The sequence below is a fragment of the Somniosus microcephalus genome, chromosome 3 (assembly GCF_052327205.1).
Source record: "Somniosus microcephalus isolate GS21.2 chromosome 3, FLI_Smic_1.0, whole genome shotgun sequence".
NCBI lineage: Eukaryota > Metazoa > Chordata > Chondrichthyes > Squaliformes > Somniosidae > Somniosus > Somniosus microcephalus.
In genome coordinates, this window is record NC_140989.1 from 34,367,621 (window position 1) to 34,388,863 (window position 21,243).

The 21,243-nt window shown below is 43.6% G+C and overlaps 1 protein-coding gene across 6 annotated transcripts in view; it reads left to right on the forward strand.

Moving 5' to 3' along the window:
• LOC147120966 (fasciculation and elongation protein zeta-2-like) overlaps positions 1 to 21,243 on the forward strand; it is a 185,391-nt gene that overhangs the window by 146,795 nt on the left and 17,353 nt on the right. For 4 of the 6 annotated variants that reach the window (XM_085979982.1, XM_085979979.1, XM_085979995.1 and 1 more), the window contains 2 exons: positions 8,335 to 8,603; positions 11,978 to 12,058. In XM_085979982.1, the coding sequence (XP_085836108.1) occupies positions 8,335 to 8,603; positions 11,978 to 12,058 (350 nt within the window). The remainder of the gene's footprint in view (positions 1 to 8,334; positions 8,604 to 11,977; positions 12,059 to 21,243) is intronic. The other 2 variants (XM_085979989.1, XM_085980000.1) reach the window with 1 other exon arrangement.

The window sequence follows — 21,243 nt, forward strand, 5'->3', positions numbered from 1 at the left end:
ATTTGAGCTTTATAAAAGTCACAAGTGGCACTCTAAAGGTAATGTCAAAAAAGGCTTTTAATTTGCTATTTGAAATTGTTTCCATCATGACCAGCAGTAACTATTTTAATTTAGTGCTGCAGCTGTGACCACACAGGGTGCAGATTCTGTTACTGGTAACGCTGGGAGAAAGAAATTAATGCAAAATCAAACACATCTGCAAACTTTGGTCTTGCTTATGAAAGTAGAAGTTTTTTTTCCAAATTCAAATGTGGAAACTGGCCTGTTGGATGCTAGCTTTAAAAATTCTGGTATTAAAGGAAAACAATTGGCTGAAAGTTTGAGGGAGTTGAATTGTGAGTGATTTTCAAAGTAGATTTATGAAACTGAAGGCTGGTGGAAAATAAATGTTGGGTATATTTGGACAGCCATGGTAAGAGGACCAGTGTATATGCAGGGAGTTGACACATGGTTATTGCTGTCCCATGATCCAATTTACAGAAGTGCCAAATGTAAAAGCACCCATAATATTTGTGCATATACTAAATTAGTGAATTCCTTCTGATCTTTTCATTAAATTTTGCACGTTTTGAGCAGTGTTGCTTTATGCAGAATTGAGATTTGGGGCAGGATTTTCATTGGGCCGTGGAGGCGGGATTGGAGGCATGTGGGGGGTTAAAATTGCAAAAACTGGCGTGCGGGCCCAACCCCGCCTCCAAGCAATTTTCATTAATTTGTGTCTAATGGTCCCGCCTCCAAGAGGCGGGATAGGCCGTTAAGGCCCTTAGCAAGCACTAAATTGCCTCTATAATGCCATTTTGAAAGGCCTTTGCGAATTTAACCTTTTTCCCCACATGAAACACGCCTGTTCTGAAACACGATGGTGAAACCTGGCGGGAGCACAATTGGATTGCTGACTATCAGCTGCAGCTCAACCGTTAGAGGAGATTTGATCAGCCATCATTTGCAGGTGGCAGGACTTTGTAGTCTCGGGTCTGGGGGAACTTTTAGAAGGCATAACCACAGCTGTGGAAGTTTGGAGCCTGACATCCATCTCCAGTGTGACCACCTAGGAAACCCCTCTCGCCACCTTCACTGAGCGCGTCCTCAACTGAGGCATATACCAGAAGCATGGGAGCCATTTATTTCCTTCCCTTCTGGACATTAGATGAGGACGAAGACCAGCCACGGCACCAGCAGAATCAGGAACAGCAACAGCAGCAGCAACAACAGGAGCGCCAAGCTGCTGCTCACCCACCTGAAGCTGCACAGGCCAGAAGGGGCCAGCGCATGGAAGCCCGTCGGCGCAGGAGATACCCCCCCAAACAGGTCTTCAGACACAGGGTCAGCTACCTCAACATGTCTGAGCAGCAGTGCCAAAGGCGGCTCCGACTTTAGCGAGAGGTAGTGGGTGACATCTGCGCAATGCTGCAACAACACCTGCAGGCCAGAGGACCAGGTGGACAACCCTTACCAGTGGCCATCAAAATCACCACCGCACTCAACTTTTTTGCCTCAGGCTCATTCCAGGGATCAGCAGCAGACATCAGCGGCATCTCCCAGGCGGCCGCACACACTTCCATCACGCAGGTAACCGATGCCCTCTTTGCCATCGCGCACAATCACATCCATTTCACCAAGGATCAAGCAAGTGTCACGGCGCGTGCGGTTGGATTAGCTCATCTGGCAGGCTTTCCAAGGGTGCAGGGCGTCGTTGACTGCACACATGTGGCCCTTAAGGCACCCCATCGCAATCCAGGTATTTTTGTCACTCGCAAGGGCTTCCACTCCCTTAACGTTCAGCTGGTGTGTGACCACAAGAAGGAAATTTTGCATGTTTGTGCCAAGTACCCTGGCAGTTGCCATGACTCCTTCATACTGTGCCAGTCTAATGTGCCTCCGCTATTCAGTCCACCAGACCAACTTAACAGATGGCTACTTGGAGATGAGGGCTATCCCCTGAAGACGTGGCTAATGACACCGTTGAGACCATCTAACGAAGCTGAGGAGAGCTACAACTCCAGCCGCATGTCCACCAGAGCCATAATCGAGCAAATTGCTGAAGATGCGCTTCAGATGCCTGGATAGATCAGGTGGAGCCCTGCAGTACTCAGCAGCCAGGGTCTCCAGAATCGTTGTGGTTTGCTGTGCACTTCACAGCATGGCATAGCATTGTGGCTTGCAGATTCCTGGGACCAAGTGGCTCCTCACATATCCTCCTCAGATGAGGAGGAGGAGGAGAGCAAAACCGAACATCTTGCAGAGGCCCATCAATCAGCGGCAGCAGTACGCGAAAACCTAGCTGCCCGGGATGCAAGGAACACACTCATATTGGCCAGATTTGCTTAGCCTAGCCACTCGAGCACTTTTGCCTCGCATTTTCTTGCCTGAGCATCGACAGTGGCCAAGAACCAGCTGACTCCTAGCAATTTGACCACCATACTGACAATTGCAAGTAATCCTAAGCCCTCAATGTGAAAGTCCCATTGGCGAAATGACACATGCCACAACTACAGCAGCAGCCATCAGATTTGTTATTTACATTATTCATCTGATGGCTTTTCCACATAAAACATCAAATTTCACCCAAGTGTGCAGAATCTTTCTCTTACGCGTGCTCCTACGTGGTGCTTCCCCTGTGGCTTCAGCCGATGTGGAGGCCCCTTGCTCACTTTCCTGCTGCTCCTGTCTCGACACCTTTGGCAGGCTGGGGTTGCGAACCTGTGAGGGCTCGTCAGCAGTCTGCTGCTCCTGCGGCTATGCAGGGGTTGAGACGCCGATCTCAGTTGGGTGTGGACTCTGGTGGGGCTCTCACCGAGGGCTCTGCAGTGGCATGGAAGTGTGAGCATTTGGAGAGGAGCCCCCACCTGCCACCAACTTCCCTCTCATGGGTCAGGTCCCCCTCAGCGCTTGCAAGTGGCTTGAGAGCACCTTGCTGCACATCAGGGGGGCCATGGGGCCCCGTATCTGCACTGGCAGTCCTACTCGGAAGGACTTCCATGAAGGTCTGGTTTCTCTGTTCAATAGATGACCATCGCTCCTCCAGAGATGTCATTCTATTCTGAACACTCACCATGTTTTTTGCACTCTGGCGATTTATCACCTCCATGGAGGTTGCCATCCTTTCCATGGTGATGCGTTCATGCGCCAATGACTCCACAAAGGCTCTGCTCCTGTTTGCTATGGACTCCTCCATTCGCTCCACACTCGCAGCGACCCTGGAGACACAACCTGCCAGAGACTCCTGCACCTGTTCCTGGAGTTCCAGCACCACTGATCTTATGGATGGACCCAGAGGCAGAGGGTCGACATGCAGCTGAGCCAAGCTGGCAGAGTCCTGCGCCCTCCGATTAGGACTCTCCACTGCTGTCCCTGTCTCCACAATCTCCTGATGCTCACTTGTGAGCTATGATACACCAGGTGACAACACTACTCTATGTCCTGAAGGTCCCACCGAGGTGAGAGTGTCTGCGCTGGTGCTGGGTGCGCTGAATTCTGCTGACGCTGCGCCCTCCGAGGTTGCAGCTTCCTTTGAGGAGTCTTGAGGCTCATGCTGTTCCTCCTGGCTAGTGGGGATGGGTGCTTGTGATGGTCCTATGGGGGAGTAAAGGAACGAGTCAGAGGTGTGATGCCAAGGTTACATGCATATTGCAGATGATCATTAGTCCACCTGTTAGAGCTTCAGAATCATTATCAGCGACTCATGTAATGTCAATGAGAGAGATGGAAAACTATTCTGTCACCAGCTTGCTGTGATGCACCCTTCTGTCCGTCCCCCACTTGCGCCTCTTCCTCCACTCCTACGATCTCCAGGACCGCCTCCTCCCAGGGGGTGAGGTGGGCTACTGAGGGTGGCCCTCCTCCTGTCCTCGCTCTTTCTTGCTTATTGTGAGCTCTCTTTTCCTGCAATGAGGGAGACAAGTGGAGGTTGAGTGGGAATGAAGGAGTGAGTGTAGAGATTCCATAGCATAGATACTTAGAAGGAGACAAAGATGGAGTGAGGTGACAAGACCAAGAGCCCTCCCTGTGTGTTAGTTGTTTTCATAGCATTAGAGTGATAGGGAGTGTGAGGGCTGCATAGTCAAATAGTTAGGTGAATGTGACCATAGAGACAGAGGGAATGGGTAAGGGTGAATAGATGTCAGTGTCAAGTGGGATGTGGAGTAAGAGATTGCTAAAGCTGAGTGCTGGTGAGGAAAGGCAATGGGGATCAGATTGAGAGTGATGGGAAATTCATACTCACTTTTCCAGTGCGCTGAAGGTCATGAAATCTCTTCCTGCATTGAATCCAGGTTCTGCGGGTTACTGATAATGAGTTGACCTCCTCTGCCACCTGGATCCACACAGCCTTGGTCTGCTGGGGAGGCTTCTTCCTCCCTGAAGAAGGGAAGAGCACCTCTTTATGAGCTCTTGCTCCCTCAACTAAAGCCTGCAAGGCAACGTCATCAAACCTGGGAGCAGCCCTAGCTCTTCGGCTGGCCATTCTTCCTCCAGGTCCCTGTAGCATGAAAGGCCAAAAGCTTGGCAGTCTGCAGAAGAAGCAAGGCTTGTTGCAGACCTTAAATGCAGCAGCAATGATGGCGTCATCGGAGGCGACTTTCAGACTGGAAAAACTCATTTGCCATGGGTTCCCACTCATTGGAGCTCAATTAGCCAATTAAGTTAAAATTGTATCAATCTCCCACATCGATTTAGATTCGGGTGGATAACACGAAATGCGGATTACACGACCCCAGCCCGCCCCTGAATTAAAATCCAGCCCTTGGTGTTCAATGGATTTCAGTGTTTATATTTCTGCAGTCGTCTTTCCACATTTAAAAATCTTGGAAGTAAACTGAAATTTCACAATGTTTGGCAGACTTTAATCTTTGGGGTGAAAGAAGTGAATGGCTGCTTCTTTCCACAGCACACTAGTTGGCAATTAGTGTTTTTCCGACATGCCTGCACGATTTGCAAGTCTATTTAGTCATTTAGTGTATTAATCACAGCAAATGATTTACTGTGAAAGACGGCAAAGTCTGGTTTGATTAAAGAATGTGTGCATTTCTATAGCATGTTATCACATTGAAACATGTCAAAGCATTTCACACAATGAATTATTTTTGAAGTTCAGTGGCTATTATGCAATATATCATAAGCAGTAAGAAGGATTTTGGCCCAGGGCTGTCAGATTGTTGAATCTGCTAGTCTCCATTATAAGTCCTTACTGCTGGAGAGGTTTGACCAAATGCTTTGAACCAGTTCACATCCAGACCCCACCCAATCTTTTTGACTGAAGCAGATCAAGTCCAGTTGACTGACCATGTGAGGTTAAAATTAAATGAAGGATTTAATTTTAATGTTATTATAACCTGACGTCATTCGTTGGGATGAATTACTCCTCCGCTCCCTTCAGAACCCAAGAGTGCTGTACATCTACCATAGGCCACTGAGAGAGCTGGGAACCGTGGTCGGGACCAATGCCTGTGGACGTCCCAGAGGACGTGGATATCCATGTCTGAGCTATTCCTCAAAACACGCCGGACAGTACATTCTTCATTTCAGCTCATTTTAGTAAACAATAATCCATGTAAATTAGCACTCTTCACAACTGATTTTAAGAACATAAGAAATAGGAGCAGGAGTAGGCCATTTTGGCCCCTTGAGCCTGCTCTGCCATTCAATAAGATCATGGCTGATCTTCTACCTCAGCTTTCCTGCACTATCCCCATATCCCTTGATTCCCTTAATATCCAAAAATCTATCGATCTCTGACTTGAATATACTCAACGACTGAGCCTCCACAGCCCTCTGGGGTAGAGAATTTCAAAGATTCACCACCCTCTGAGTGAAGAAATGTCTCCTCATCTCAGTCCTAAATGGCCGACCCCTTATTCCGAGACTGTGACCCCTGGTTCTAGACTCCCCAGCCAGGGGAAACATCCTCCCTGCATCTACCCTGTCACACCCTGTAAGAATTATGTATGTTTTTAATGAGATTACCTCTCATTCTTCTAAACTCTAGGGAATATAGGCCTAGTCTACTCAATCTCTCCTCGTAGGACAATCCCTCCATCCCAGGAACCAGTCTAGTGAACTTTCGTTGCACTCCCTCTATGGCAAGTATATCCTTCCTTAGGTAAGGAGACCAAAACTGTACACAATACTCCAGGTGTGGTCGCACCAGGGCCCTATATAATTACAGTAAGACGTCTTTACTCTTTGATGTGCCTTCAATAACCACAAAACTAGAAGTTATAGACTTTTAACAAGTTGGCTTTTAATCACTAAGATCAGAGCTAACATCTCAACACACCGACTGGCTCACAGGAATGAGTCATACAGATCCTGAGATCTTTAAGTAAGAGCCAAGACCTGGAACCTTCCAGGTTAGTCAGGAAAGAGGAAGTGAAACTATACACCGTGTGGGGGAGGGTAATATACATGAGTGCAAAACGGATACAGGCAAGACAAACAGATTTCATTACACTCTTATACTCAAATCCTCTTGCAATAAAGGCCAACATACCATTTGCTTTCTTAATTGCTTGCTGTACCTGCATGTTAACTTTCAGTGATTAATGTACAAGGACACCCAGGTCCTTCATTTCCCAATCTCTCACCATTTAAAAAATACTCTGCTTTTCTATTTTTCCGACCAAAGTGGATAACTTCACATTTTTCCACATTATATTCCATTTGCCATGTTCTTGCCCCACTCACTTAGCTTGTCTATATCCCCTTGAAGCCTCTTTGTATCCTCCTCACTACTTACATTCCCACCCAGCTTTGTATCATCAGCAAACTTGGATATATTACATTTGGTCCCCTCATCCAAATCATTGATATAGATTGTGAATAGCTAAGACCCAAGCACTGATCCTTGCAGTACCCTACTAGTTACAGCCTGCCAACCTGAAAATGACCCATTTATTCTTACTCTCTCTTTTCTGTCTGTTAACCAATCCTCAATCCATGCTAGTATATTACCCCCAATCCCATGAGCCCTAATTTTGTTTAATAACCTCTCGTGTGGCATCTTGTCGAATGCCTTCTGAAAATCCAAATACATTTACAACCTCAATAAACTGTAACAGATTTGTCAATCACGATTTCCCTTTCATAAATCCGTGTTGACTCTGCCCAATCCTATTATTATTTTAGCAGTAGATGGAGTCAGTGCAGGCAAGTTGTGTGGGTTTGTGTGTGCATAAAACAGTATGGAATCTACTGTTTTCACTAATTAAATAACATCCTTTTTCTTTTGGGCTTGTAATCCTCTCTTCCCCCGCTAAATTACATATATTCTATTGGCTAAAATATCCAGGGCTAGATTTTCCACTCATTCAAAGCCCATGGGAGAAAAATCTAGCCTGTCTTCTAAATGTCTCGAGCTATATCAGAGGCATAAGTGGTCCAATCTATGCTTCCGCTTTTAACAGAAAGGAAGAGAGAAGAGGTTTTGCATGATTATAGATGGAACATAGTGAAGATCCATACGAAACACTGCTGTTCAGCTGCCTCTGTTCCAGATAATGAATTGGTGTCTTCAGTCATACCTGGTACAGACTACATGAAATAATGAATAAATAAAGTAGATTCGGGCACCCTAAAATCCAGCTTTGTGGGGCGAGGGAAGGGGTGAGAAAGACACAGCATGTATCTTCTGTTGTGTAGAGGGCTCAATCTATTAGTTTTGCTCTTTGTTGAGCAGCTGGGACAGTCGATTGTAACGAAGATGAAAAGAAATAGAAAAAGGCTCCACAGGGACATTGAGTGTGCTATTTGCTCATATATTAATATGATAGGTAAGCATTATTTTTATGTATATCTAAGTATTTGAAGACGCCATGGGTAAATTCCTTTTTTATTTTACTTTAGATCACATAAATCACTGTGCATTAAGTTTACATAAACTAAGGGAAGGAAATTGCAGTAAACAGTACTACCTCCACCACTTGCCGAATGGGTGGATGAGCATTCCTCATCCATATCTACCTTGTAGTTTTGTGATTAGACAAATAGTTATGTGTTAATCATATTTCTTGGTACCTGATCAGTACGTTCTGAGAGGATGCAGTTGATATTTAGATTACAGTTTGTTGAATGGAAGGTCATCGGGTAGTTCTTGTTCAACTTGAAGGTAATCTTTTTTGCTTTCCCTTAACCTTAATGGACGACTGTAGATGATAGCTATTTTCCCTACTGCTAATTAATGGTTTGATAATGCAAAGACAGATTTACTTGATCTTCCAAATAGTCAAAGCTCAAAATTACTAAAATCTTGGATTCTGTGAGCTGCCATAGAATTCTTTATTCCATTTATTGTAAATTTCATTTGACCTTTCAAATGTTTCTGTTCAACCGTTTTTTCAGGTGTGAAGCGATTGCCCATGGCTGAATTAAATGAGCTTCTGGAGGAGATTGAGACTGCAATAAAAGACTACTCTGAGGAGCTGATTCAACAGCTAGCCTTGCGTGACGAGCTGGAGTTTGAAAAAGAGGTGAAAAACAGCTTCATCTCCATACTCATTGAGGTCCAAAACAAACAGAAGGAGCACAGGGAAACGATGAAGAAGAAAAAGAAACAAAGGAATGGAAGCCCGCAAAATGGAAAACAGGAGAAAAGTCACATGCCAGGAACGGTGAGTCATGACTCGATTACCACAGGAGCAAATCTCCCAGCATTATCTGTGATTAATGTGTGTGATTTTTAACTCAAATAATATTAAATCGACAAACTATTTTGCAGAGTGCGAGGCAATCTTTTTTCAATGTGTTTGTAGAAGGAATGTTATTGAGGAGCAAAATTAAAGGGGGGGTGATTAATCAGATCCAGCATTGTCAGATAGCATAGCCTTATTGTGGCATGTTGTAGAGTAGCTTTCTCTGGTGTAAGGACAGTCTCTTGAGGGAGGGGGCAGGAGAGAAAGCAGTAATTTAAAATTTCATGGCTGTAGAACTGTTTGATCTAGTGGCAGGGGAGATGTTGCTATCCTATTAGTTGACTGCAAGCTGTCAGAGATGCGCTTTCTGGCATTTTCTCCAACAGAATAATAATGAGAGCAGGAGATATAAATATAACTACACATTTTTGCTGCTGATTTTTATCAAATACTCTCACTGTTTCAACTCCCATTTTAATGTTCTGACATGGGTAACTTTTAGAATATGCAACTCCTACATTAAATCAGTTGTGCTGTCAGATTCTATCCCTTTAATGTTTTGTATGCAGCCAGGCTGACAGCTAAGGAGATAAAAGTTTATTTATAGGATCAGGTCGCAAATCAAATGATTTTCTTCTTTATGTTCGGGGAACAAATACCCAAGTGAAGGTATTGATAAGTGCACGTCTGCTTCTAGTAGATATTGTTCCACAGGTGCTGGGCCTCCCAGTGCGTTTAACCCTCCCCATTTACACTGCATGGCAATGAAGTAGTCTGTGCCTAGGCTTACTCACCCAGAGTCCTTTAAAAGTCATAATCACAAATCAGATTTTCTGGCCATGGACTTTCCTCCATGTTGTCATACACATTAGCATTGCAAAAGTTATACGGACCTTTTGTTATCAACATCAGTGATGACTAACTGGGAAACCAAGACAAGTATTTTTCTCCCACTAAGCAAATTCAGTGGATTAACACGTCAAAGAAATTAGCAGTATGTGGTGGAGAAGCTGGATGGTTTCTTTGGAAGGAGAAAGGATAATTTCTTAAGAGTGCATGTGAACACTGCTACATCCCTACGTCAAAGTGAGGACTTTGTTATTACCCTATGGTACTTTTTTTATTTTTCAAAAGAAAAAGCCTCTAAATTGATTTGCAATTATGTCTTACAGCTGAATGCTCACCAGAGATATTTTTAGATTAGTATTTTACAGATAGAATCACTTAATTTAGTGATTTGAGATGCATTGATCCAGTGTCGTTTTCTCCTATTTAGTTTGACATTATCAAAAAAATTACTTGTCAAAGGCAACATCCTTGCCTGTTAACTTGCCAAAATGCAGATAGTTTCCTTCTATGTCTTTCTAAAATGAAAAAAAGAGCAATTCAAATCATAGATCTGATAAGTAGGTCTCTTTTCCCCACTGTTCCTTTTATGTAATTTAAAAAAAAAATTCTTCTCCCTGACTTGGAGTGCTGGTTGTTTCATCTTTTCAGCCTGCAGAGAACTGGCAGAATTCATTCGACCAAGGCGAGCCGGTTTGAATGACAGCCCTTCTGGGACTCAAATTTAAGACTTTAATTGGAGATTTAAGCTTCAACTACTTGATTTCTTTTTTGCTGTGGAATATCTGTCATCCATTAAGTTCAGCTGACTGCTGCCCTACAAAGCATAGGATAGGAAATAACTTACTTGGAGCTTCCAAGCCTGTTTCAGAGACTGTATATTATTTGGAAATTTAATTTTTGTTTACTCTTGCCTTCTTGGGTATCCCTACTTTCCCTCCCTCCCCCTTCAAAAATAGATAGTAATAACTTTGATAGCAGGTAACTGATAATTTCCTCTCCTGTGATTTCTACCACCAAGAAGAACACGTTGTGGGAACACCCATCACCCTACATTCCTCTCCAAGTCACACACCATCCTGACTTGAACATATTGTTTCATTGCTATGGTTCAGAATCCTGAAATTTCCTTTCCAACACCATTATTAGGCACCATCACCACAAGGAATGCAGCAGTTCAAGGAGAAGGTCCACCACCACTTTCTCAGGGTGTTGCCCGCATCGCAAGAATATTTTCTTAAAGCATTCCCAGGCCAGTAGTGATCGTGATGCCTTCAAAAGTTACAAAAATAATGCGGTGTAGAGTCGACTGTTTAAACGGTTAAACTTATTGGGTATTGTAAGACCAACAGTTCTTTACTGGGTCTTTCTGGTTTTCCTGGGGCCGGTACAAGCATGTGGCTCTAGCAGTAGAAGCAGCGACTCTAGCAGTAACAGCACACTTTGATGCCATTGTGTGCCACTATTCCCTCTGTAGTGATTGTTTGATGCAACATCATCGCATCACTACTTCGCGTGTGCATCCTGGCCAAAATGTCTGTGCCAGTGCAGAACAGTGGGCCTCCACAGTGCAGCCAATTCACATGAAGTTTGGCTGTTCATGACAGAGCCAGTGTGGCGCAATTAGCTCACTCTCCTAAAGCACAGGCTGCAATATCAAAGCGGCTTCTTTTGAAGAGTGAGAAACATCGGGATAGTCGGTCACACGTTGAAACATTTTTAAACAAATCGTAGTTGACAGGCCAGAGAATTTCTCTAAAATATATCATTTTAGAATCTGTTTTATCTTAAATTAATGACATTATTTTAAATGTTAACAAGTAATAACAAATATCAGTCAGTTTCATCTCAACCCCAGTTTTACCGTCAGCAGTTCTGTTGCTTTCATAGTCTTACAAATTCTTGTTCACAGCCCTGAAAATCCCCAAGGACAGAAATTAGAAATGAAGCAACAAAAAAAAAATCTGTCAAACTATTTGAATTTTGGAAATGAATGGAAATATTTGGATGATAAGAATACAGTATTTCTGTATCAAAGTTGGATCTATAAAATGATTTACCTAACTTTTTTCTGATACAGCCAACTTGTCCAGGCCAGCCATGAGTTATGATGAGCATTATATCCAAGTGAGGTCAGCTGGACAACTCGGAAGTAGCATTGCTAGGAATGAGTTGTGATCCCCTCATATTTATTATATCACCTGGCTGGCTATAAAGTGTTATGGCCATTATTTCTCCACACACATGCTGCAAAAGTTCTGTTTTTAAAAATAAATTGCAGGTCAGGATATATGAAATTTGGTGGAAGGATTTTAACTGAGGGTTGATATACAGCATGTATTTTTCAACAGTGTAAAGGTGAGCTTTGTGCGATAATGGCTTCATGTTTTATGGTTGGTCCTCATCTTGTATCTTCTTGCTCTTGTCCCTGCTGTGTGCTGTTGGTTGCGAGCTTGTGATTTTCATATGCTCTTTCTCTGTCCTTTTTCTGCTTTCTGCTGCTTCAGCGTTTCAGCATGGAGGGACTCTCAAATGTCATTCAGAATGGCTTTCGCCAGACATTTGGAAGCTCAGGTGGTGAAAAACAGGTGCCTTGTATGGTTTATATTTTTATTTCCCTTCCTGTCACCTTTTTTCATGTGGTTACTGCTTGCTTCATTTGTGATCATGTGCGGGTTGATGGTGTGTAAATTTTAAGTACATAATTTCCCTGTTTAACCAACAAAATTAAAAGGCTATTCTAGAGTTGGGCCACGCATTAGCGTAGAAAAATGCAAGGATCTCTTTCACTTTTTATATATTAACTGCCAGCAATGGCGATTGCAGGACAGTCTCTTAAAATAGCGAGTATTCATTATGGCCTCACAATGAGTCTTGCTTTAGTGACTGGCTCTTCCTTTGATGAATAGATGATGTTCCAATGATAAGATAATAGCCACCAGCAAATAGCTAGCTGTGTATAAGGAACTCAGTTCAAGCATTAATTAACCTAAGAATAAATTCTTTAGGACAAAACCTAATTCTTGACTTTGTAACAAACCTGACCTCTTGATTTAAAGCAACATATTTTGAGACTTGTATATTTTATAAGTCTTGTAAAGTTTATTAAGGGAAACTAAAATGACACTACAGACTACATGAAATGCTTATAAACATTGTTTATCTGATTGGTTGCCTTTCTGTGAAATGGTGCCACCTAGTGTCAAAGAATGCTACATGCCGTGCATGATCTTTTCACTCAGTAGTTACAATTTATGGAGGTCCTTTTTAGTCAGAACTTATATAGGATATATTACCAATATGCAATAGTAATAGGAGGAGAGACTGGACTGCTGAGCTTTCTAGTTCTCGTGGCTGCTTCAGCAAATAATGCATTAGATCCTCCCAAACCCGTGACTTCCACCACCTAGAAGGGCAAGGGCAGCAGGTGCCTGGGAACACCACCACCTCCAAGTCACACACCATCCTGACTTGGACTTGGACATCTATCGCCGTTTCTTCATCGTTGCTGGGTCAAAATCCTGGAACTCCCTCCCTAACAGCACTGTGGGAGTACCTTCACCACACGGACTGTCGCGGTTCAAGGAGCAGGTCCACCAGCACCTTCTCACGGACAACCAGGGATGGGCAATAAATGCTGGCCTTGCTCGTGGCGCCCATGTCCCCGAATGAATAGTTTTAAAATAGAGCATAAAAAGCGGATACTTCTGCATGGTACTGTAATGGAAGCACAAGACTATTGTGTAATGTGTGCCAGTAAGAAAAAAAGAGCAAAACTGAACATCTTCCCAGTGGGTCCAATTTATACAGCGAGCTGCAGTGTTGTATGAAGTGCAAGTCTAACTACAGCTGCGGTGACTACATTGTGCAGGTAAGTTATCATCTCACTTCAGTGCAGTTATTAGCACACTCCTGATCAGTACAGCGAGACATTCAGTTTTTGGCTATATATTTTTGGTCTATCTAAGGATATTTCAAGTTCTGGAAGGTTAAGTTGCCGGGTAGCTGGTTTTGATGATACTGGTGAGGTACTGTGGCATCCTAGAGCTCGCCTGATCGACTTTGGGGATCAGAAAGGAAGTTCCCAGAATTTTCCATAAAATTCTGGCTTTGTCTCTCATTTTTGCTTTTCCCAGGTGATTGCATGACTTTGGGCAGGGTGGGAGGGGGGTGCAGCGGCGGGCAGGGTGGTCAGTTGATGGTGTACATGGGCTGCACCATTTCTGGATGTGGCAGGCTTGATAGTCCAGGATGTCTTTTCCTGTCCTCTTTTATATTCCATCATATACTATGTGCCCAAAATTGGTACGGAAACCGTGACCGTTATACTCCTGGCAGCCTCCATGGTGATCCTGAAGGTTAGTCAAATGATGTGCTCAGATGAAATTGGTCCACACCAAGTCTACTGGGCAAGATTTGGGAAATCCATGTAGAGTCTGATAATCGGTGCATTGAGGAATTTGTGCAACTTCTTAAATTCAGCAGCAAGAAGTAATGGGCTCCATGGTCTTAGACAACAACAACAACTTGTATTTATATAGTGTCTTTAACGTAGTAAAGCATCCCAAGGCGCTTCACAGGAATGTTATAAAACAAAATGTGACACCGAGCCACATAAGGAGAAATTAGGGCAGGTGGTCAAGAAGTAGGTTTTAAGGAGCGTCTTCAAGGCGGAAAGAGAGGTAGAGGTGGAGAGGTTTAGAGAGGGCATTTCGGGCTCGGCAGCTGCAGGCACGGCCACCAGTGGTTGAGTGAATAAAATCAGGGATGCTCAGGAGGCCAAGATTAGAGGAGCACAGATATCTCGGGTGGGGGAAGTTGGGGGTTGCGGGGCTGGAGGAGATTACAAAAGGCCATGTTCTACTGAACTTGTTACCTTACCTCATTGTCATTTGAGCCATTGTATCTATGCTGGAGCAGTCCAAAACGTCTTCCCCTTCCCTGCTCTCTAGCACATCTTCCTATGCTCTAATTATCCATTAAAAGGTGCAATGGTCTCTGCCTCAATTCCTCCCTGTGGCAAAGCATTCAATATTTGAAGTGAACTTTGATGGTAATGTCTTTTAAAAAGGTAAAGACGATACTAAAGGTTTACAAAAAGTATCAGCAGATCCTCAAACTTGTCCTGTCATTGCACAAATGGACAGAAACAACAGAGATTAGTTTACCGGATCCACTGGCTAAAATTGGCTCCACAACTTAGCCCTAATTCTAGACCTTTTGTGGCTGTAAACCTTTTCGCCACTAGAGAACAGACAACAAAAACTCTTCCACTCACCTTTCCCTATCCCCCCAGCAATGACTCCATCCTCCATCACAAGCGAATTTTACACAGGTCAATGGAAAAGGGTATTAGACCATTGGGACATCATAGTTGAACAAATCTGTATCCTCACCAGGCATCTACACAAGGATTGTTTGATATATATCGCGAGCAGGAATCCAAGCTGATGTTGCCCTTGCCTGAAGATACTGAGGTCAATTGTAGTAATTGCCAGATCTGGCTGGACCACATAAAGCACACTCGGGTCCTGCTCTCGTCTGCCAAAGCTGTTCACTATTCCAGGATCATCCTGGAATGCAAAGATAACCCTCGCTTCTTTTCTCTACTGCAAACCGTCTTCTTAAACCCCCCCTCCCCTGTCCCTCCACCCTCACCTCCAACAACAAGTGCGAGGAGCTCATGGACTTCTTTATCACTAAGATTGAGGCCATCTGATCAGCTGCCTCTGCCACTTCCCTCTCTTCCCCTAGTGCACTGGGCCAGACTTCCTCTAAGGTTCCCCCCTGCCCTAGCCCTAAACTCACATCTTTCTCTAGTTTCACTCCTATCTCCCCTCCTGCCCTCTTCGAGCTTATCTTGTCCATGAGACCCACCTCCTGCTCGCTCCGCCCTATTCCCACTAAACTGCTAACCACCCAACTTCCCTTCCTGGCTCCCATGTTAGCTGATACTGTTAACGGTTCTCCTCAGGTATTGTCCCCCTCTACTTAAAATCTGCCGTAATCACCCCTCTCCCAAAAAAAAAAAAAAAAAAAAAAAACCCTTGACCCCTCCGTCCTTGCATACTAACGCCCCATCTCCAACCATCCTTTCCTCTCCAAAGTCCTTAAATGTGTTGTCGCCTCCCTAATCTGTGCCCATGTTTCCCGGAACTTCATGTTTGAATCCCTCCAATCAGGTTTCTGCCCCTACCACAGTACCGGAACGGTTCTTATCAAAGTCACAAATTAAATCTTATGTGACTCTATCAAAGGTTAACTATCACTCCTCGTCCTTTTTGACCTGTCTGCAACCTTTGACTCCGGTTGACCACACCATCCTCCTCCAGTGCCTCTCTGCCATCGTCTAGCTGTGTAGGACTGCACTCGCCTAGTTCCATTCTTATTTATCTAATTGTAGCCAGAGAATCACCTGCAATGACGTCTCTTCCCGCTCCCGCAGTGTTACCTCTGGGGTCCCCCAAGGATCTATCCTTGGCCCCCTCCTATTTCTCATCTACATTTTGCCCCTCGGCGACATCATCCGAAAACACAGCGTCAGTTTCCACATGTATGCTGATGACACCCAGCTCTATCTCACCACCACTTCTCTCAACCCCTCTACTGTCTCTAAATTGCTTGTCTGACACCCAGTACTGGATGAGCAGAAATTTCCTCCAACTAAATATTGGGAAGACCGAAGCCATTGTCTTCAGTCCCCGCAACAAACTCCATTCCCTAGCCACCAACTCCATCCCTCTCCCTGGCAATTGTCTAAGGCTGAACCAGACTGTTTGCAAACTTGGTGTCATATTCGACCCTGGGCTGAGATTCTGACCATATATCACTAAGACCGCCAATTTCCACCTCCGTAACATCGCCCGATTCTGCCCCGCCTAAGCTCATCTGCTGCTGAAACCTTCATCCATGCCTTTGTTACCTCTAAACTTGACTATTCCAATGTACTCCCGGACAGTCTCCCACGTTCTACCCTCCGTAAACTTGAGATCATCCAAAACTCTGCTGCCCGTGTCCTCACTCTCTCCAAGCGCCGTTGACCCATCATCCCTGTGCTCGCTGACCTACATTTGGCTCCCAGTTAAGCAACGCCTCGATTTAAAAAAAATTCTCATCCTAGTTTTCAAATCCCTCCGTGGCCTCACCCTCTCCCTATCTTGGTAATCTCCTCCAGCCCTACAAACCTCCGAGATATTTGCGCTCCTCCAATTCTGGCCTCTTGAGTCTCCCTGATTTTAATCACTCCACCATTGGTGGCCGTGCCTTCAGCTGCCAAGGCCCTAAGCTCTGGAATTCCCTCCCTAAACCTCTCCGCCTCTCTTTCCTCCTTTTAAGACTCTCCTTAAAACCCACCTCTTTGACCAAGCGCTTGATCATCTACCCTAATATCTCCTTATGTGGCTCGGTGTCAAATTTTGTTTGATAATGCTCTATTAAAGGCGCTGTATAAATACAAGATGTTGTTGTATCTTAATAGTTTCAATTGATGCATCACAATTCTTTTTAAATCATATCACATTAATGTAAAGATGACAAAACCAGTGGTGTTGTCTTTAGGTGAGGTTAGGTAACGACAAGATTCAGCATGGCCGGCAGTGAAAAACATCAACACTTTGCAAAAATGCTCTGCTTGAATCATTATTGCTTCATAAATGGGCATGAATATGAAGTGATCTGGCAGAATAGGAAATTGTGTTTTAAATAGGATTGTGCTTTGATCAGGTATCCCCAGGAGAACATTCCAGCAGCATTGTGCATTATGTGGCATTACACGGGTTCTTGGCTTATTTGGGAAATATAGAAAATAATCTTCGTCCTCAAATTTCACCAAAGGATGTTGAGTCGAAAAATGTTGAAGTTGACTTTTTTCATTTTATAAAAGGAATTCTAAAGCATTTGACAAGAAATGCACCTTTATTCCCTGGAGTTTGTCCAATTAATATTTACTATTGGTCTAACAGCAGTATGTGGGAAAACCAGCAGTGAATGTATTGGTCAGTCCTGATGTGCACCGTTTGAGTTCAAAGATGATTCCTACAAAAAGGAAGCAAAAACACAAGTTGGTTTAACATATATTAAACGTTGTCCCACATGTAGTTTGACAATCTAATGTCTCAATTAAACCTGGCAATACTTCAGTGCAGCGCTAAGAGCGTGCTTTGTGTGCCATCTTTTGGATGAGACAATAAACTGAGGCCCCCCTCTGCCTATTTAAGTGGATGTAAAAGATACCATGGAACTATTCGAAGAAGAGCAGGGAGTTACCCCAATGCCCTGGCTAACATTGATCCCTAAAAACAGATTATTGGGTCATTTATCTCATTTACTGTTTCTGGGACCTCGTTGTTCTTGGACATCACCCCTGAATGACCTAGCTCTAATATTACGGTTATGCCCCCTTGTTCTGGACTTTCTCTCACCTGAGAAAATAGTTTCTCGCTACCCTGTCAAATCCTTTAATCATCTTAAACACCTCAATTAGATCATCCCTTTTTTTATACTCAAGGGAATACAAACCGAGTCTATGCAATCTCCTCATAATTTAACTCTTTTAGCCCCGGTATCATTTGGGCCCCTCCAAGGTCAATATATCCTTTTGGTCCGGTGTCCAGAGCTGAACGTAGTACTCCAGATGAAACTAACCAGAGTTTTATATAACGGTAACATAACTTCTGCGCCTGTTGATATAAATTCACTCTCTAAAAGGAGGTAGTCTCTCAATTGAGACCACATGTATATAGACCTATTGAGGAAGTGAGACATTTGCAGACAAGTTCTATTGCAGGATTTACATACAAACATACGAATTAGGAGCAGGAGTAGGCCACTCGGCCCTTCGCGCCTGCTCCGCCATTCAATAAGATCATGGCTGATCCGATTACTCCACATTCCCGCCTACCCCCGATAACTTTTCACCCCCTTGCTTACCAAGAATTTAATCTACCTCTGCCTTAAAAATATTCAAAGACTTTGCTTCCACCGCCCTCTGAGGAAGAGAGTTCCAAAGACTCACAACCCTCTGTGAGAAAAAATTTCTCCTCATCTCTGTCTTAAATGGGCGACCCCTTATTTTATTCTAGATTCTCTCAAAAGGAAACATCCTCTCCACATCCACCCTGTCCAGACCCCTCAGGATCTTATATGTTTCAATCAAGTCACCTCTTACTCTTCTAAACTCCAGCAGATACAAGCCTAGTCTGTCCAAACTTTCCTCGTAAGGAAACCCACCCATTCCAGGTATTAGTCTAGTAAACCTTCTCTGAACTGCTTCCAACGCATTTACATCCTTCCTTAAGTAAGGAGACCAATACTGTACACCGTACTCCAGATGTGGTCTCACCAATGTATAACTGAAGCATAACCTCCCTACTTTTGTATTCAATTACCCTCGCAATAAACAATAACATTCTATTAGCTTTCCTAATTACTTGCTGTACCTGCATAGTAAACTTTTGCAATTCATGCACTAGGACACCCAGATCCCTCTGCATCCGAGAGCTCTGCAATATCGCACCATTTAGATAATATGCTTTTTTATTCTTCCTGCCAAAATGGACAACTTCACATTTTCCCACATTATACTCCATTTGCCAGATCTTTGCCCATTCACTTAACCTATCTATATCCCTTTGTAGCCTCCTTATGTCCTCTTCACAATTTACTTTCCTACCTATCTTTGTGTCATCAGCAAATTTAGCAACCATACCTTCGGTCCCTTCATCCAAGTCATTTATACAAATTGTAAAAAGTTGAGGCCCCAGCACTGATCCCTGTGGCACACCACTCGTTACATCTTGCTAATCAGAAAATGTCCCATTTATGCCTACTCTCTGTTTCCTGTTAGCTAGCCAATCTTCTATCCATGCCAATATGTTACCCCCTACACCATGAGCTTTTATTTTCCGCAATAACCTTTGACGTGGCATCTTATCAAATGCCTTCTGGAAATCTAAGTACAGTACATCCACCGGTTCTCCTTTATCCACAGCACATGTTACTTCCTCAAAGAACTCCAATAAATTGGTTAAACATGATTTCCCTTTCACAAAACTATGTTGACTCTGCCTGATTACTTTGAACTTTTCTAAGTGCCCTGCTATAACGTCTTTAATAATAGCTTCTAACATCTTCCCTATGACAGATGTTAAGCTAACTGACCTGTAGTTTCCTGCTTTCTGTCTCCCTCCCTTTTTGAATAAAGGAGTTACATTTGCTATTTTCCAATCTAATGGAACCTTCCCCGAATCTAGGAAATTTTTGAAAATTAAAACCAACGCATCAACTATTTCAAGAGCCACTTCTTTTAAGACCCTAGGATGAAGTCCAACAGGACCCGGCGACTTGTCAGCCCACAGCTCCAACAATTTGCTCAGTACCACTTCCCTGGTGATTATAATTTTCTTGAGTTCTTCCCTCCCTTCCATTTCCTGATTTACAGCTATTTCTGGGATGTTACCTGTATCCTCTATAGCGAAGACCGATGCAAAATACCTGTTTAATTCAACTGCCATCTCCTTATTTTCCATTATTAAGGAATCACTTTTTATAGGACCACGCTCACTTTGTTAACTCTTTTTTCTTTTTTAAATATCTATAGAAACTCTTACTATCTGTTTTTATATTTCTAGCTAGCTTTCTCTCGTACTCTAATTTTTCTCCTTTATTAATCTTTTAGTCATTCTCTGCTGTTTTTTATATTCTGTCCAATCTTCTGACCTGCCACCCATCTTTGCGCAATTATATGCTTTTTCTTTAAGTTTAATACTATCTAACTTTATTAGTTAACCATGGATGGTGGGTCCTCCCCTTGGAATTTTTCTTTCCTGTTGGAATGTATATATTCTGTGTATTTTGAAATATCCCCTTAAATGTCTGCCACTGCGACTCTATTGACCTATCCCTTAACCTAATTTGCCAGTTCACTTTAGCTAGCTCTGCTTCCATGCCCTCATAATTGCCCTTATTTAAGTTTAAAATACTAATCTTGGACCCACTCTTCTCTCAAACTGAATGTAAAATTCAATCATATTATGATCGCTGCTACCTAGGGGCGCCTTCACTGAGGTCATTCATTAATCCTATCTCGTTGCACAATACCAGGCCTAGTATAGCCTGCTCTCTGGTTGGCTCCAGAACGTGCTGTTGTAAGAAACTATCCCGAAAACATTCCATGAACTCCTCATCTATGCTACCTTTGCCCATCTGATTTTTCCAGTCTATAGGCAGATTAAAATCCCCCATGATTATTGGCATACCCTTCTGACAAGCTCCCATTATTTCTTCCTTTTATACTCCATCCTACCATGTGGTTACTGTTAGGGGGCCTGTACACCACTCCCACAAGTGACTTCTTGCCTTTATTATTGCTCATCTTCTTCTTCTTAGGCAGTCCCTCGGAACCGAGGATGACTTGCTTCCACATTAAAAATGAGTTCTCATGTGACTGACGAGTCCAATGTGGGACCTACAGTCTCTCACAGGTGGGGCAGATGGTGGTTGAAGAGGCGGGTGGGTGAGGTTCTTGGGTTGACGTGCGCTCCTTCCGCTGTTTGCGCTTGGCTTCCACTTGCTCCCAGCGAAGAGACTATCGGCCTTCCCGGATGCTTCTCCTCCACTTTGTACGGTCTTCTCATCTCTACCCAAACCACTTCTACATCCTGGTTTCCTGAACTTAGGTCATCCCCCTCTATTGTGCTAATACCGCCATTAATTAACAGAGCCACCCCTCCACCTTTTCCCACCTTCCTGTCCTTCCTAAATGTCATGTACCTTT